This window comes from Petaurus breviceps, unplaced genomic scaffold (assembly GCF_028583685.1).
Source record: "Petaurus breviceps papuanus isolate PSGF00001 unplaced genomic scaffold, PetGlider_PUasm1.0 90808, whole genome shotgun sequence".
NCBI lineage: Eukaryota > Metazoa > Chordata > Mammalia > Diprotodontia > Petauridae > Petaurus > Petaurus breviceps.
Genome location: NW_027187349.1, coordinates 2,359,956 through 2,377,920, shown reverse-complemented (window position 1 = coordinate 2,377,920; position 17,965 = coordinate 2,359,956). Strand labels below are relative to the sequence as shown.

Genomic DNA, 17,965 nt, shown 5'->3' with positions numbered 1-17,965 from the left:
ATACTGAATCATCTCCTGGAATGGTCAAACACATGGATAAGTGTCTGGCCAGAAATGTCCAGTGTAGTTATTAAAACTACCATTTTAAAGCTAGAGTGTTGGTGACCCACATGTTGCATCTTTATCCTAGAGAAAAGACTTGTCTCAGCATAAAAACAGGAAAGGTGGAGGCTTCTAGTTGTTTCTTAGTGTTGATGTTTAGGGCTCAGTTGCCTGGGTGATAATGTGGTTGTTTTTTAGTCATGGTTCTCTTGATTGAGTCTCTCTTACCCTCTCTATTTTCTTAATTTTTTTGAAATTATTTCTCCCATATGACCTCCTTTAGTTGGCTATTATGTGGTAATGCAATATGTATATTTACTCATGTCCCATTTGCTACATGACAATTTGGTCTGAGTTGTCCCTTTTGTTCACTATTGTTTGTCACAGAAAATAAGAAGAGAAAGGTGATAACCTGGCCTTTCTCCATGAGAAGGACAACCTCTTCTTCCGATTCTTCAGGGTCTTTGGCACCAGAAGGGAAACCTTCCCTGTTTGACCAGCCCTTGTCAATAATCTGCGGTGAAGATGGCATCCTTCCCCAACCCATTCAGGTATACTGGATTCCAAACCCACTTCAGTTCTGTCTTCCTGTTGAATGCAAGAAGTAGAGTCCTTTGAGTTTGTGTCTTTATGATGAGCATGCTGAGACTACTGAAGTAAAGTTATTCCCTACTGGTTCTTTCCTTTTTGAAACAGAATTTGCATTTATGAACACATCAGGAAAATGCATGCTCTTCTCCCTGGGGTCCAACCTCCCCAATATTGCAGGCTTAATAGAAGCTGCAAAAGATTATAGATATAGAATATTAGGAATTTAAAACAAAATATTTAACATTCAGTATTACTGTCAGGGCTTCTTAATGTGGGATCCCTAAGCTTGTTTTTATTTTAAAAAATTTTTGATAACTGTATTTCAATATAATTGGTTTCCTTTGTACTCCTATATATTTTATGCATTTAAAAACATTATTCTGGGAAAGGATCCATGGGCTTCACCAGACTACCAAAGGGGACCATGGCACACAAAAAAAAGATGAAGAAGCCCTGATTTATATGGGAGGGCTTCATAGTAGGCGGAGCTGAAGTGTATTTGAGACTAGGTAAAGTAACTAGCATTTCCCATGACGCCTTTCCTTGAAAAGCTGGGCAATGTTGAAGAGAACAGTGAGTGACCATGTTGAAAGAGAAAAACGTATATATAAAAGTGGCTAGATTCATGTTTCTGACATTTCTGGCACAAAACTTGAAAAAGGAGCAACTTAATGTGAAAGGCATCGTCATGCTAGAATTGATCCTGAACTTAAGACAAAAATAACCTTTGGGCCATCTTAATATGATCTTAGGTCTGTGAGCCTCAGCAAACAAGAGGTCTTAATTTTGCTTCAGCCAAATCCAATAAATGTAATCGTTTTTCATTTCTATACATGTTTCCTATAGGAAATTCTTAATATTCTTCGAAGTAAAGGCCCTTCAACAGAAGGAATATTCAGGAAGGCTGCCAATGAAAAGGCCTGGAAAGAACTTAAGGAAGAGCTCAATTCTGGGGGAATGGTCAGTTTGGAGACCAGATCTGTGCACCTACTGGCTGCAGTTTTTAAGGTAAATTTATATTATGGGTTATAGATCATATATTTAGAACTGGAAGGGACCCTCTAGAGGCCATTCATTCCAGCTCCTTCATTTTACAGATAAGGAAACTGAGACATAAATTGCCCAGGCTCATATGGATAGTAAATACATGGGCTGGGATTCAAACCAGGGCTGAGATGATAGATACAGACTGAAGATTCAAATAAACTTGTGACTGATTATTTTAATAAGACAATTTTCTGTGTCACTCTAAGATTCAGACTATTTGACCTTTAAAGGCTGGCATTTCAGTGACCTTTTCTGTATCGGAACTCTCTTTATCCCTGTGTTTCCAAATTCTTGCAGGAATAGGAAACAACAAGACTGACTTATGGTCAATCTCATGGAACCAGATTCCCCACTTTAAAAGGCACTGCTACTTTTAGTTTATACCTAGAAATATAATTTTATACCTGCCACCAGGTAATCACTGAAAAGCAATGTGAAATAGTTTCCCCAATTGAAGTTATAAGAATGAGATAGATATGTTTAGATAAGAACTGGTTTCCCTGGAAGGAATCCGTCAAAGATATTGGCATGTTCCACAACAGACAGTGTTAAGCCACATACCTTTTCTTCAAACAGGATTTCCTCAGGAGTATCCCACTCAAGCTACTTTCATCAAATCTGTCTGAAGAGTGGATGGCAGCCCTAGAGAAGCCAGATGAGGAGGACAAAATTGAGAGCCTGAAACAGTAAGTAATAAAAACAATTGATTTTGGGAATCAGTTCTCTATATCAATAGACATGGAAGCATAGATTTAGAGCATCAAGGGGCTTCAGAAACCATCAAGTCCAACCTTAGACAATAGCTAGAGTATTTTATGACTGAATTTTATAAGATCATAGAGTTTTTAAAATTGGGGTAATTTTTTCACCACCCCTCAGAAAATGAAAACTAGAGGGTATTCCTAAAACTTGAAAGAGACCATTGTGAACCCAATTAAAGGAAATACAACTTTTACAAAGCAAGCAATAAATGGATAGAACTTGTTATACCAAGAAATAGTTTTTAATAAGAATATAAATAGATTTGAGGAGGTTTTAAATAAATTCATGGATGAGAAATCCATTAAAGTTTATTAAGCAAAACTAGGGGTTTCTAGAGGATACCTCTAATGTTCTGAACTTGAGATCACGTAAAATAAATATACTATCCTACAAAATATCTCCTAGTGCTCTTTCCAGAGACAGATATGTAATGGGACAGTCATCAATCCCAGAGTAGCACTCTAATGATCATCTGAGCTAGAAATTAAATAGAATTAAATAAGCATATCAACATAAGTATATTCAGTATTCAATATAGAATTTAATGTATTCAATTTAGGTACATCTTCCAAAGGACTGTATATTTGAATAACTAATAAAAGTTGGATTTATCAGTGAAAAGACAGTCCTAAAATCTAATTTTAAAACCATCAAACCCTAAGAACACACTGTTCCAATAACTGTGGACTATGTAAACATCATGTTGGATGGCTAAAGTATAACTTGGACAGAATAGAAGACATTGAAGTTTTGTGGTGCTTTTCCTTTAAAAGATTCATCTTAAAATTATCTCAATAGAAGAACTCAGAGTACTTTTCAAACACTGAACCTTTTCTGTGAGCAAGGGGAACAAGAAATGCCATCCTTCCATTTCACAAACAGACTGAAATACAGACATAATTTGTAGCCCTTACTAAATATGGTTACCACAGTGATGATCTTCATGAGCACTGGTTGAAAAGTTGTCTTTGCCAGTCTATGATATGCTTGCTGCCTTTCTTTGAGGGCTGCAGCTCAAAGAAATGCCCAAGATCATATCCTATGAAAACAAATTCTGCAGGGTAAAGAGACGAGGAACATCAGTCTCAGCTAACAGGTAGTCCATACACTTTCAGGTACAGAACAAGACTGCAGAGCTTTCTTGAATCAGAGAATCATAGAGCTGGAAGGAATTTCACTTGCAGCCATGCTTGAAAATTACACCCACACTAATAGACAAGTGTGGTGGTGTGGGTGTTTTTCTTTATAAAGGCTTTAGGCCTTCAAAGCCTTCAGGGTGTGCTCAGTTCACTGCCAATGGACACTTCTAAATGGAAGTTTCTCGATGCTAAGTTTTGTCTCTGCATGTGTGCTTTGTTCTTCTTATGCTCCTCATTGTACAGGGAAGCGCTAGTTAGGATAGGACAAGGAAGATCCCTTGAATATTCTGCAGGCCACCATCATCAAGTTCTTTTTTTTAAGTCTATTTGACATCTTATTCTAGGGTCACAAAGAAACTACCAAGGGCAAATCTCCTGCTGCTCAAGCATTTGGTCTGCATGCTCTACGACATCAGCAAGAATTCAGATGTCAACAAGATGAACTCCAGCAATCTCGCCATTTGTATTGGACCCAACATGCTGACCCTCAACACTGACCAAAGCCTGTCTTTGGATGCCCAGAAGGAGTTGAACAACAAGGTTTGTTCCTCCCCATCTTTGGACTTTCCCAAAGTTTCCTCCTATTACTATAGTCCTTACCAAAAAAAAAAATCAGTATTGCTAAATTGCCGTTTGGGTCAAAATTACAATGAAAAGTGGAAAATTCAGCATGAATTTGTGATTTCTTCACTCTCTTGGCATTTAACATAGATCCACACACCATCTGAGAGCTTCATAACCTACCACCCAACATACATTATTATTCTAATCATGCTGTCAACCAGCAGACAAAATCCAGTCATTATCGCGTCAGTCTGACTTTCTACTATACACATGAGGCTTTTTCATTTGGGATACCACACCTTGCAGCAGTTGATTATATAAATTATAGAAAAGGAAAACAGTCTAAGAAATGCAAAATGAACAATTTTTGCAAAAATGATTTAAAAAGAAGTAAATGCAGTTGTCTTTGATGAAACCAGCCCCTGTAATTTTAATAATATTGACTAGAAATTGATTACTAGGTCTTTCATTTCCCTGTTTGTCACTTCTAATGAACTCATGAGTACTTTACCCAGTTAACAGAAAAATAAAAATAAAAAAAAGGAACCACTAAATTCCATATAATCTGTTAACATTTTCTCTTGTGTTTTTCTCACAGATTAAGACATTGGTGGAATTCCTCATTGATAACTGCTATGAAATATTTGGAGAGGACATCACTGGGCACTCTCCCAGCATCACTTCTGATGATTCCACTGACTGTTCAGGTACTGTTTGGATTATGTACTGTCATTATGATTGAGTCTATGCCTAGGCAAGTGATCATAGTTGCCAAATACATTCAATAATTATAGTATTCCCTTTATTATCAATATTTTTATTGATTTTTAAGTATATCACTGTTATTTCCCAATGATTCCTCCCCACTCCATGCTCACCAATAGAACCCAGAGATACCACATCATTGCATACCCAGCTTCTTAGTGTGTTCATTAGAAAGAGTCATCTTGGCACCACTTGAATACCCAACTTTTAATTCTGAGTATCTCTGGATCCTGTCTTAAGAACTGCTTTTGTTTGCATCAGGAAAAGCTGCTAACTTCACTAAACAACAGTGAAAGGCAGTATACTATATCTAGAACACTGGATTCATACTCAGAGGACCTGTGTTCCAAACCCAATTCTGTCATGCCCTCTGTGACCTTGGGTCCATCACTTAACCTCTCTGGGCTTCAGTTTCCCATCTCTAAAATGAAAAGTTTAAACTACATCCCTTCCATTTCCAGTGCTATGATCCAACAACCTTCAGCTACAGTATTACAGCCATAAGACCTCCCTTCCATAATAAAGAAAAAGTTATCAGATGTAGACATTCTAACCAAGGAAAGTCAGCAAGAAATAAGAACCTAATACGGACCAGACCCTGTGCTATGTTTTGTGGTTGCAAAGAAAGGCAAACGAACAAAAAGCCAAAAACACTATCCCTGCCCTTAAGGACCTCACAGTCTAATAACTAAGAAAGATGAACCTCTTGGTGGAAGGTTGTTTTCCCCCTTTGTTGTCTTTCCTGTCACATGGATTTCTCCTAGTGCTTTTCTTTCTCTCTATCCCCTCCCTCTCAAAATAGCAGGTCCCAAGAGACATAAAAGTCCATTTTTGCAAAAAGCAAATTTCTTGTTTAGCCCAAACTTCCAGGAGTCTAATAGAGTTTTACAGAGCTATGGTTGGGGTAAAAAGAGTCAGCCACAGTAAAGCATTTTTCTGAAGTGTAACCTTTGCAAACCATAAAAGAAGTCTGAATGTTGTTTAATTTCTCCCCAGATATATCAGCTCTGCAGAATGACTCAGCCTTTGAGAGTACAGATGGTGATGCAGAAGGTGGAAGCTACTCTGGCTCCCAAAACAAGCTACTCACAGACACCGGAGGACTGGTCAGTGACTTGGACAATGGAGGGCATCAACAGGAGTCAAGACCAGAGTCTATTGTCTCTTACGCCTCCTTACTAAAAAGCTCGCTCATCACTCAAGAGAGGAGGTTCTCAGAGCCCAGCACACCATCCTCAAAAGACTACCTTGAAAGCAGGATCACAAGGCAGAAACTGACTAAGAGTGAGGACAACTTCACCATCCCCCAGGCAAACTCCTGTTACAGGAGTCAAGAAACAACAGATTCACAACACAGGAAACAAAAGTCACTGGGTCTTCAAGTAAAGGAAGGAACTTTATGCTCAGAATCATCCATTGGGCCTTTCCCCCAAACCTCCTCCTGTGGTTCCCTGGATAGTTCCTCTGATAGCTCAGTCTTTGCCAATTCACCAGTGGTTTCCCCTGCAAGTCCAAAAAGGAGCTTTTTCTCTAGGCATCAATCCTTTACAATAAAGACTGCTGAAGCAAACAATAAGCCTGCCCGAGAGAGAAAAAAACACTCTATGTCGTTCTCTTTTGCTACTCATAAGAAGGTGCCAAATTGGCGCTTTCCCAGAGACCAGGGGAAGAAGGACCTCAAAAAGGAGAGCCAACACACTAGAAGAATTATCCAGGAGAGCTATACTGAAGCTATGGTTGACTACCAGCCAGCTCCAGAATGTGGGGATTCAAAGTCACGTCTCCTTTCAGCTGAAGAAGTATTCCAATTTGTGGATCACAAAATTCCTGGAAATCCACCATCCTACAAGGAGGCAGTTCATTATTGTAACATTTCCAAAACTCTTCCCTATGGGAGTGAGACAATCCAAAGTATAAATGACACTGTGCTAAGCCAGGACTCTAGACTACGATCTCTTCTACTTTTGAACTATGATGGGCACACCAACAATACACATGGCAGAGAAATACTCAACAGAGACAGTACATCAGCCACAAGTGAAACTTGGGCACAGATTGGGGATTCCAGTGTATCCGTGGAAAGGAAAGGACAAATGCCAAGGTCTGAGTTTTACCGGTTAAGGCTATTGTCTGAATCCTTGCTAACAAACAAACAGGACTGTCTCATTGAAAGATGTAGTCAGCCAGTCTTTGAGGTTGACCAGGTCCAATATGCCAAGGAATCCTATGTTTAGGGAGCCAGGGTATATACCACAAAAAGCCCTCAGTGACTTCTGTAAATATATGGGCTCCCTCAAAAGAACTGCTTCCAAAAACCTTCTTTCATGAAGATAAAGAATAAGCTTCTTCTGGAAATCCACTTTTGGTGGTCCTCAAAGAGAATGTTTACCCCCCAAAATTGTCATTCATGTCTGTATGAATCTGGATATGTGCAATATGTAATAAATGTATAATTGTAAGTAATACACTGAAGGAATAGCTTATACATTGAGTGTTTGTGTTGTTGCATGTATATGTATTATGCCCAAAGAGGCATTATCTCCCCTTGGTTAGGATATTTGAAAAAAGAATTTTGCCTTTCTTTTATGCATGCCTGGGAGGAAATGCAAATCTTCATATTTTCCTGACTATTTCATCTAGGGGAAACAAAAATCATTCCCCTGTCAGAAGTTCATCCCAAATGAGCAGTTTTATAATAACTAATCACTTGGGAAGATGGAGAGGGCAATTTGCAAGTAAGAGGAATTCACACAGAAGAAAAACTATTTTTCAAAATCTATGAGAAAATAGTTAAATGGCACCCTCTTAACCATCTCATTAATCATGGGGAAACTGATGGAAGTGTGCTAATATTGCTATTGGCTTCCTGATCGCACTTTTGTGTTTCTTTTTATTATCATGTTGTTGTTACTGTTGGATGTTAACATTTTGAAATTTTAAAATACTTGCTGGAGATTGTTTGAATTGTCAATGAAATGACACTACAATAAATCACCTTCTTCATTTGAAAACACCAATTGCTCACTCATTATTTAGTGACAAGGCTGTGTTCTTCCCTGTGACCCATGGAAATACACCAAGTAAATGAGGAGGAATACTGGCCTCTAAACATACAGAGTCACTCTGAAGCCAGAACCTTGGAGCATGAGAAAAGGATGTAATGTGGCAAAGACATTTGTATTTGTTTAGTGTTTTAAACTTTCAAAAAGTTTTCAAATAAGTCACGTCATTACTTTAGGGACCCTCCACAAGGGCATATCTATTGTAATCATTATGACTGAATAATAGTATCTATGCTATTTATATAGCATTTTAAGTTTTACAAAGCACCTCACATTATCTCATTTGAGCCTTACAACAATCCTGTGAATAAGTGCTACAGGTGAAAAACTGGAATCTTAGATGGTCAGCCCAGGATCACCGAGCCTAGTAAGTATCTGAGGTAAGATTTGAACCCAAGTGTTCCTGACTCTAATTCCAGCACTCAATCCATTAAATCGTACTGGATCATCATGAATGCAACACATGACCATTTCACGGATCAAAAATCTTCCACGCCTTAGTAGATGGTTTTGTGATTTGCTGTGGCCAAAATAATTTCATTACTTGGAGGCCAACCTTCTGTGGATGAACTTGTCTAAAAGGGAGCAGTTAGATAGTGAAATGGATAAAGTGCTGGGCCTGGAGTCAGGAAGATGTTTTGTTCAAATCTGGCCTCAGACACTTACTGGCTGTATGGCCTTGGGCAAGTCATTTAATCCTGTGTGCCTCCATTTCCTGAGCTGTAAAATGAGCTGGAGAAGGAAGTGGCAAACCATTCCAGTATCTTTGCCAAGAGAACCCCAAATTGGGTCACAAAGAGTTGGACACAACAGACATAGATCTAAGAACTGTGGTTTACGAAGACAAAAACAAATCACAGTGCTTATGTTCTAGGGGAGGTGGGAGCAGAGGAGGGAACACAACATGTCACAAGGAAGCCAACACAAGGATTAAGTAATTTCAAAAAGGAGAAAGGGCTAATCACTGGAGTCATCAGGAAAAGTTTTGTGTACAAATGGCACCTGAAGCCAGTGATTCTATAAGACAGAGATGAGGAGAGCATTCCAGGCATAGTGGGGGTACAGGGCACAGAATTTATGCAAAGGCAAGAGCTGGAATGGCATGTAGAGGAAGCAGCTGGTAGTCCAATTTGACTTGGAATAGAGGGAAGGGTATATGAAGGGGAGAATAGGATGTAATGTTTTGATCCACAGCATAGTGGATGGAGTCTACTAAGAAGTACAGAAAATGTGGAGTGATAAGGGAGACAGTGGTTTCCTACACAGAAACAAGAAAGTTTGTAAGAGAGGTAGAACTAAGGTGGCAGAAGGAGAAAAATATTTCCCAATTAGATATGTTGAGTTTGAGATGCTTTCTGGTGCCTGGAACTGAACATAGTTCTTCAGAAATGATCTGATCAAGGCAGAGATCAAAACAGATCTATCACTTTTGTTCTGGACACCACACTTCTTATACTGTAGTTTTATTTCCAGAATCATAACTAAGTCAGGGCAACTGGGGCTTTGTCTTAGGGTACTAAAATCTAAGTGATGCAAAGTTAATAAAGACTCCCTCAGCAACTAAGAAACCAGCACAGTAGCTAGTTTCCTCTTCTATTAAACTTAATTGGTCTTACTTATTGGATCATTTTTATGTTATGAATCATGAAGTTGATTTGAGGACCCATTTTGAGTTGTGTGTTTCAGGGGCACTCCATGCTGTTTGCCCAGTCATGTGTCCTGAGGGTGACAAAAGGACTATCTATAGTCCTGCTAAAATTGCCTTTGCCTATTTGGCTATCTTTGATACTGTTGTGTCATTGAACTTGTAGTCCACTAAAGCCCCAAGTTTACATCTGGAGTGCTGTATTCTGTTAAAAAAATAAGCCTCTATCTTAGTTTGTGACCTCACTTACACTACCGTAATAACCTTCTACCTGGTCTCTCTCCTTTGAGATTCTTCCCTCTGCAACTCATCACCCACATACATGGCTATCAAAATATCTCCTGAGTTATAAGTCTAGCTAGGAATAAATAATAATTCATCTGGAGAAGCAAAAGAATCTCAAGACAAATAATGAAAAAAAAAACAATTGGGAAGGAAAGGAACCTAGAAGTACCAGCTCTCTAACTTTAAAATCATCATCATTAAAGCTATTTGGCACCGGTTTAAAAAAAAAAAACAACAGAGAGATCTAATCAAACTAATTAGGTGCACAACATACAGAAGAAAATAAACACGGTATCATGATATCCAATAAACCTGAAGATCCTAGCTTCTGGAGTAAGGACTCACTACTCAACAAAAATTTCCAGGAAATCTGAAAAGCAACATGCAAGAAACTAGGTATAGGCCAACATTTCACATCATACACCAGGATAAGCTCTAACTGGATTCATGACTTACATAAAAAGATCACATCAGAAACAAATTTGAAGAGTGAAGGAGAAAATACTTTTGGGAACTATGGATAGGGAAAGCATGCATGACCAACAAGGGATAGAGGATCATATAAGTTAAAATAGACAATTTTATTCATATAATATTTAAAAGTTTTTGCACAAACAAAACCAATGAAGTTAAAATTAGAAGAGAAATAATTAACTGGAAATAATAAGGCTTTTAAATAAGTTTTTCTGATAAAGGCAACTGATTCAAAAGTAAGAGAAATAATAAATAAATCAATAACAAAATAAAAGAATTTAAAAATAAAAGAAAGAAAAAGAATAAAAGTTCCAATAGTCCAAAGGATATTGTTCTAGCTAGTCCTCTCATAGTCTAGGTTCAATATTGGAAAAAAATGAAATACATGTATGTCATTCAATACTTAACAAAAGGAGATTTACTTAGCCATAGCAGGAAGATCTGCAACAAAGAAAAGCATTGAGGTTGATACAGCTGAGTAAAACCTCCTTCCCTGAGTTATGTTTTGGGATCAACCAGCTAAACTTCAGAACCTTTAGGACAAAACACAAAATCTTTAGCATAGTAAGTAAAACCTTCTATGATCTGGTTCCCATCTACCTTTTGAATGTAATTTCATACAGCATCCCTTCATAAACTCTGTTAGCTAAAATAGAAAACTAGTGATCCCCCCAAACTCAACATCCCATCTCTTACCCCTGTGGATTCACAAAGGCCATTCTCCATTCTTGAAATGTATTCTTTCCTCATCTCCATCTCTCAGGATGTTTGTTTTCCTTCAAGGCTCACCTCAGTGGCTACCACCTTAATGATGCTTTCCTTTAAACACTCTCCCCCTCCCCATTTGCAATGTTCTTCATCTTTCTTGTACTAAACTTATTTGTTTAGGTCTTACATTCTTCCAATAGAATGTAAGCTGCTTGAGGTCAGGGTCTGTTTTTAGTTTTTGTATCCCCAGTCCCTAATACAATGCATCAGTAGTTATTAAATGTTTATTGAATTGAATAAGCTGTGGGACATCTGAAAAGAGCAACGAAGGCGGTCTCAAGATCATTCCCTGAGAGGACCCATTAAGAAACTGAGGATATTTAATCTGGAAAAAGATTGGGGAGGGCTAGAGAGAAAGAAAGGAGGAACATAATAGCTCACAATAACCATCTCCAAGTATTTGGAGTTCAGGATATTGAGTAGAAGGGAATCAAATTTCCCAACAATTAGAGCCATCCAAAAAGTAGAATGGGCTACCTCAGGATACAGTCATTTATTTCCCCCTCACAGAACTTCTTTAAGCAAAGTCCAAATAATAGCTTTTCAAGGACATTATAGAGAGAATTTTCAGTCAGGTAAAGGTTGGACTGGATGACCTCTAAGGTTCCTTCCAACTATGACATTCTGTGGTTCTGTGACTCCTTTCCATTCCAACCTTCTATGATGCTATATGCTGTATGCCACCTGACCTGTATAAGGAGCCTGGGTTGAAAATGTTCAAAGTGTAAAATGAATCAGCAAAATTAGGCCAGGTAACAATGATGAAAGAGCTTAAATTATCCACATGTACATAGATTGCTGAAATAAATACTTCATTCACTGGAACAAGATGTGGAGGTAAGGTTTTTGGATAAAATCAATAAATCAATGAGTATTTCTTGAGTACTCAATATTATACCCAATATAAGGCAGTGGGGATTAGGAAGGAGAGGATACAAAGATTCCATTCAATTCAACAAATATTTATAAAGAAATTATCAGGGTTGAATTAGGCAAAGCCTCTTATCTTATGGTATTTCTAATCCAGTGGGAAATAAGGCACATAGATACAAAAAGCTAATTAACAATATGAGACTGTAAATGGAAACTGCCAAATGGCTAATATAATCAAAAAGTATTCTAGGAGAGACAAATAATTGTTTCCTGGTACTGATGACTTGAGAACTAAGAAAAAAGGAAAACATCTGACTTAGGAAGGAGGGCCTGAGTAGTGACTAGGCATGGTAAATTTCATCGAACTTGGATGACTATTACAAAGTATGGCAAGTTAGATGTAAACTAGAAATGAAGTAGATTTTTTAAAATACCCACAGGAAGCACCATATAAAAACTTCAGAATCAGTCGTGATGGATTCTTTAAGCACAACAGGAAGTCAGCTGAGGAATCAACAAGACCATTTGATCTAATGATCCCAAAGTTGTCTTCAGAGAAGCAGAGATTGATTTTTTTTTTTGGTCTATCTTTACTGAGGAAGACATTACGGACTCTCCCACTCCAAGACTGGTTTTGAAGCCAGAATTTTTGAAAGGAAATTGACAAACTCTGGTTCATCTAGAGGAGAAAACCAGGATAGCGAGAAGCCAGGAATCCTGGCCAAATGTAGCACCGTTGAAGAAGCTAGAAATGTTTAGCCTGGAGGACAGAATACCTAGAAGGCACATAATAGCTTTCACCAAGTCCTTGAAGATCTACTAGGCCCCAGAGGTCAGCACGAGGGACAAGTGGCGGAAATTACAGAGAGGAGAATTTCAACTTGATTTAAAAAATGAAAGGAGCAGTCCTGACCCTGAAAGACCTTACATACTATACTGGTCTTTAAACAGAGGTCAGACCACTTGACAGAGATGCTGTCAGGGTTGTTATTATTATTCAGTTTGGACGAACTGACCTCTTCCAATTCTGAGTCTGTGACACTTTGAGTTATTAGAACAAATCAGATGAATTAGATTTTTAAAAACATGACTGTCATGTTACTCTGCATCTTAAGAATATACAATGGCTCCCTATTTCCTGCTTCATCAAATGGATGAAGTCCAGGAGTGAAGAGGTTTCTGGGGCACTGTAGAGAAGGTCCAGGAGAGTCAGGAGTGCAACCTAAAGAGGAATGAGTTTACTTCATACACACAAATAATTTAATACTCAAATACTAAATGTGTCAAATAAATTTAGTATACAAAAATATACTAAATAGACATTTAGTACTAAAAAAGCTTTGCCTTTCTCATCTATCCTCTTTTTACTCTCAAATGTCTTTCTATCTTCCTCCATCCTCTTTTTGTCCCCATAGAATCATAAGAAAACATGACTCCCCTTCTTTCCGAGACTAATTCTGCCACTTACTTCTTAATCATTATCTCATTCTGATGAGATGCAATTCTCCAATTATTCCATCTCCCCAGCATCTCCACTATCTCTCCCTCTCCAGTGGCTTCTAATTCCCTATCCTATTTCTCTCCTCTATTTCCCTGCCAAATGCCATTATTATTATCATTATTATTAATTGAGTAGCTTTTCTTTCTCTGTAGTCTCATCACATGCTCAGTCCTTAACCCCTCTAAAACAGTTTCTGACCCTTCCACTCAAATAGAGAGTAGAAATAGAACTGCACTTTTGAAGGTCACCAATGACTTCCTAATTGCCAAATCAGTGATTTTTTTTCTTAGCCTGCATTATCCTTTACTTTTCTTCATCACCTCATCATCATAGCCATAATCATTCTCATTTTTCAAATTCCACTGACTTCTCTGACACCTCCCTATCTTATCTTTCCTCTTAACTCTGACAGATCTCTTTCTCCTTCATTTAGTCTTATACTCCATCTCCTAAATATAATTGTCCATCAAGGCTCTGTCCATGGAATTACACTCCCCTTTCCTTGCTCCATTTTCTCTTAGACAATTCTTTTATCTTCAGGTAACACATTTACCTCTGTGCAGACTGAATGAATGAAAGGGCACTTATTAAGTGCTTATATGTGCTTACACTGGCCACGGATTGGGGATACACGTGAAAAAACAAATACAGTTCCTGTCCTGATAGAGCTTACAATCTAATGCTAGAAGTAACACACATAAGGGAATGAAGACCAGAGAGGATTATTTTGGTTTGAAAAGTTACAAGAATGGTTAGTGGATCCATAAGAAGGGAGAAAAACACATCCTCTGTCCAGTGGCAATGACAGTATTGATTTGATTATGATTCCAGAACTGGAAGGGGGGAAAGGAAGGGGTACTCACCAGGACTCATCGAGACCGCAGAGCCTAAGGACAAGAGTCCCAGAGATGAAAGGATTATTTTCTCTAGGTCATAGTTTTTGGTCTTGCCAACAAGAAAACTGCTCATGAATCTCTAGCCCTGATCTTTCTCCTAAACATTTCTTCAAATCCCTTGTAGACAAATCCACTTGGATGTCTTACCATGTTACCTCAAACTTACATATATTAAACCTTATCCATCATATCTCCCCATCCCCTTCAAACTTTTTCCTCCTCCTGACATATTACTTTGATTAATGATATCATTCTCCTTGGATATCAAAATCATCTTCAACCTTATCCAATCATCAAAAGGATCTATTCATTTTTCTTCTCGAATACATCTCACTTCAATCTCTGTCTGTCAACCACCACTGAAATTATCTTAATTCAAACCCTAATTTTTCTCATGCCTGTACAATTAAAACATTATCATTGTTTGCCCCCATACTACCTCCTCCTAATTTATACTACACCCCATCATTAGATTTATATTTTGGTCTGTTTTAGATTCCATTGGCACCTTGGGGGTCATTCATGGTTAGTATGCATGTCCTAGATGAAGAACCAGCAAAAGAAACTGAAAAGGGCCAGTTAGGTAGAATAAGAACCAGGAGAGAGTCAAATCACAAAAACCTGAGAAGAAAATATCCAGGAGGAGAGGATTATCAGCCTTGTCAAGTGCTGTAAAGCAGTAAAGAAGGATTAGAATTGAGAAAAGGCCACCAGATCTGGAAATCAAGAGATGACTGATAACTTTGGAGAGGGTGGTTTCAGTTAAATAATGGAGTCAGAAGCCTGATTGCAGAGTTTAGAAGAGACTGAGAGGAGAAGTAGAGGCACTAATGGAAGATGGCTTTTCCAAGGAGTTTAGCCATAAAGAGAAGGAAAGATAAAGGATGATAGCTATCGGGGATTAATGGTAGATTCAAGTGAAGGTCTGGGCTTTGCTTTGTTTTGTTAAATATGGGAGAAAAATGAGTGTATTTATAGGTAGCAGTAGATTGGGGCAGATTGAAGATGAAACAGTGAGCATGATATAAGGAGGGTCACTATGCTGAAGAAGCCAGAAGGAATTAGGATCAAGGATACAAATAGAAATGGTTTTGGCATAGAGAAGGGTCGCCTCTCTATCCAAGACAGGAGAAGAGATTAATGGAGGAACATATCTGAGTAATGTGAGATGAAGGAAAGGTAAGAAATGGAGCTCTTGGCAAATGGCCTTGACTTTTTTGTGATGAAAGTGAAAAGGGTTTCAGGCTAAGAAAATAGGGGAAGGGGTGTTAAAGGAAGTTTGAGAAGACACAAGAAGGTTTGGAACAGCTTCTATGAGAAGCACGATAGTGAATTAATTAATTGATGATGCAATAGTGCATCAGCTTATCTTCTCACAGCCCCTTCAATGATGATTGTTCCCATTTTTTATGATGCTTGTAACTTTGCAAAGTGTGAGATGAAATCTCAGAGTAGTTTGGATCTACATGTATCTTATTATTTCATTAATTTTTTTATTGATTAGAATCACAAGATATATGCTTGAAAAAGAACATCTGATCCAACCACTACCCTTCCTCTACAATTTTAAAAGCTTTGAATTTGATGATCTGGAAAGGTAAGTGATTCTGTTTTATAACATAATCTTGAAGATGCTGGTATTGAAGAGATGGCTCTTTGGAGTGACGAGTAGCTTGAGATTATTAAAAACACAATGAATTTTTCCAAACTGTTTTAACCTGATCCGTTCCTCCTCTTGAAAACTGGACCCATCTTATTATCCAAAGGTTGTGGCTAGCTATGACGTTCACATTGACAGAACAACTTAATGAGTTGCATATTTAGAATGAGAGTGAGAAAACCAGCCTTATGTGCTGAGCACAATCTATGTAACCATGTAACCACTATGTTACATAGTGGTCACCCTAATATTTATGAGCCCACCAGCTTTGGGAAGAGCTGTGACCTTCCCTCTGCCCCAAACTACCAGACCTGCTTTCACCTCCCAGAGCCATCACTGAGGGAGAAATAATTATGAAGTGGAGAGCCCACCTTTATCACCATGAGTAACATCTGCTGGCTGACTGCCACCAGGCAGATAGACACAAGAGCCCTGGTAGAGCACTACCTCCTACTCTAGACTATCCGTCCTGTTTCCATCTCATCTCTCACAGCCATCATCCCAGGAAGCTACTCCTGCAGAGAAGAGGTCACCCATCACTACCAACTGCCACCCACAGGACAGGCAATACATCTTAGCCAAAGCAGTAAAGTACCCCGAGAGAGACAGATGGCAGCATGGCCCAGGCAAGTGAAACAACTACCAATGACCACCATCTCTCCTGAAACCAAGCCAGGACTCTGAATCCAAGAACTTGGGGAACACCAATGCTTCCGGTTCAGGACCCTTATCCATCATCCTGAGAAATTGTTGTTCAATCCCTTGTTTTTGAAGAGGACCAGTGACATCACAGGGTGATGTCTTGACTTGCACGTGAATTGGATTTAAGTGAGGCAGAATTGCACAAAGTCATCAGCCTCACTCTCTCTTCTAGAGTCATTGAAGTCCAGTGTCAAGACAAAAGTCAAGATGACTGCCAGTGGCCCAGGATGCAATGGATGACCTTGGCATCTTCAATAACTAAGCTCTAAGCACCCTATAGCACCTGCTTCGGCTGGCTTCGTGGCCACTGGAACAAATTGTCATCCACCAATTCCCTCTGGGGGGAAGTCTTCATATCCTTGAGGGAGGTATCTCCCTGCCTCACCAACAGATTTGAGGCTTGTTGGTTACTCTCAACCTGGTTTATCAGGGTGTGGGCACTGCACTCACTACAGCTTCTTGGAGCCATGGATGAGAGTTGAGTGACAGGTGGACACCAAAGGTGAATGAGCAGCCTTGGAAAGGGCCCATCAAGCCCTACCACCAGAGGCGCTCGTCCTCCATGAACCTCTGTGGAGACACAGCCTGGCAATTGCTCCTGCAGAAGCTTCAGTGACAGCAACTAAACTCAGAAAAGAAAGTTTTTGCCATTAAGGTCCTTGGCCCAGTCAACTTGTTCAGCATCAGAAATTGATAAGATTTTATCAGCAGAAATGGCATTAATGAAGAGATATAAATAATCTGCTTTGCCACTGAACTCAAAGGACCATGGGACCTTTCCATCTGATTTGCATTTGTTGTCTCCCTTTTAAGATGTGAGCTCCTTAAAAGCAGGGACTATTTTACATTTCTACTTGTATTCTCAGATCTTAGTACAGTGCTTTGCATATAGTACAAACTTAATAAACACTTGGCAATATCTCTTTTCCATCCACTTTCTTTTTCCAGGATGAGGAGTTAGACTGATCTCTTTCACGGCATTAAGAATAACACTGACTAGATTTTTCAATGTTTCAGGACTCAATACTCTTCATAAAACACCATTTGTAAATAGTAGCATTTGGAGATTCTTCCCACCATTTAGAAATCCTGATTTTGTTTTGAATTTTGAATAAGATGTCTTCCATAACACTGGCAAACATCCTCTGAAAATGTTTCATCCTGTTTTATACTTCACTTGATGCCAAAG

The 17,965-nt window shown here is 38.7% G+C and overlaps 1 protein-coding gene and 1 long non-coding RNA gene across 5 annotated transcripts in view; one reads left to right on the top strand and one right to left on the bottom strand.

Annotated features, from left to right (window-relative positions):
* Positions 1-7,921, top strand: part of TAGAP (T cell activation RhoGTPase activating protein) — an 82,499-nt gene extending 74,578 nt beyond the window's left edge. For all 4 annotated transcript variants that reach the window (XM_069070345.1, XM_069070346.1, XM_069070348.1 and 1 more), the window contains 6 exons: positions 430-593; positions 1,480-1,641; positions 2,257-2,366; positions 3,926-4,121; positions 4,744-4,852; positions 5,907-7,921. In XM_069070345.1, coding sequence (XP_068926446.1) covers positions 430-593; positions 1,480-1,641; positions 2,257-2,366; positions 3,926-4,121; positions 4,744-4,852; positions 5,907-7,144 — 1,979 coding nt within the window. In that variant the 3' untranslated portion in view covers positions 7,145-7,921. The remainder of the gene's footprint in view (positions 1-429; positions 594-1,479; positions 1,642-2,256; positions 2,367-3,925; positions 4,122-4,743; positions 4,853-5,906) is intronic.
* On the bottom strand, positions 387-2,324 carry LOC138147779 (uncharacterized). The gene is made up of 2 exons (XR_011164890.1): positions 2,242-2,324; positions 387-630 (listed from the first exon to the last, which is right to left on the bottom strand). It is a non-coding gene; the product is annotated as an uncharacterized lncRNA (long non-coding RNA).
* Positions 7,922-17,965: the final 10,044 nt, after the last annotated feature.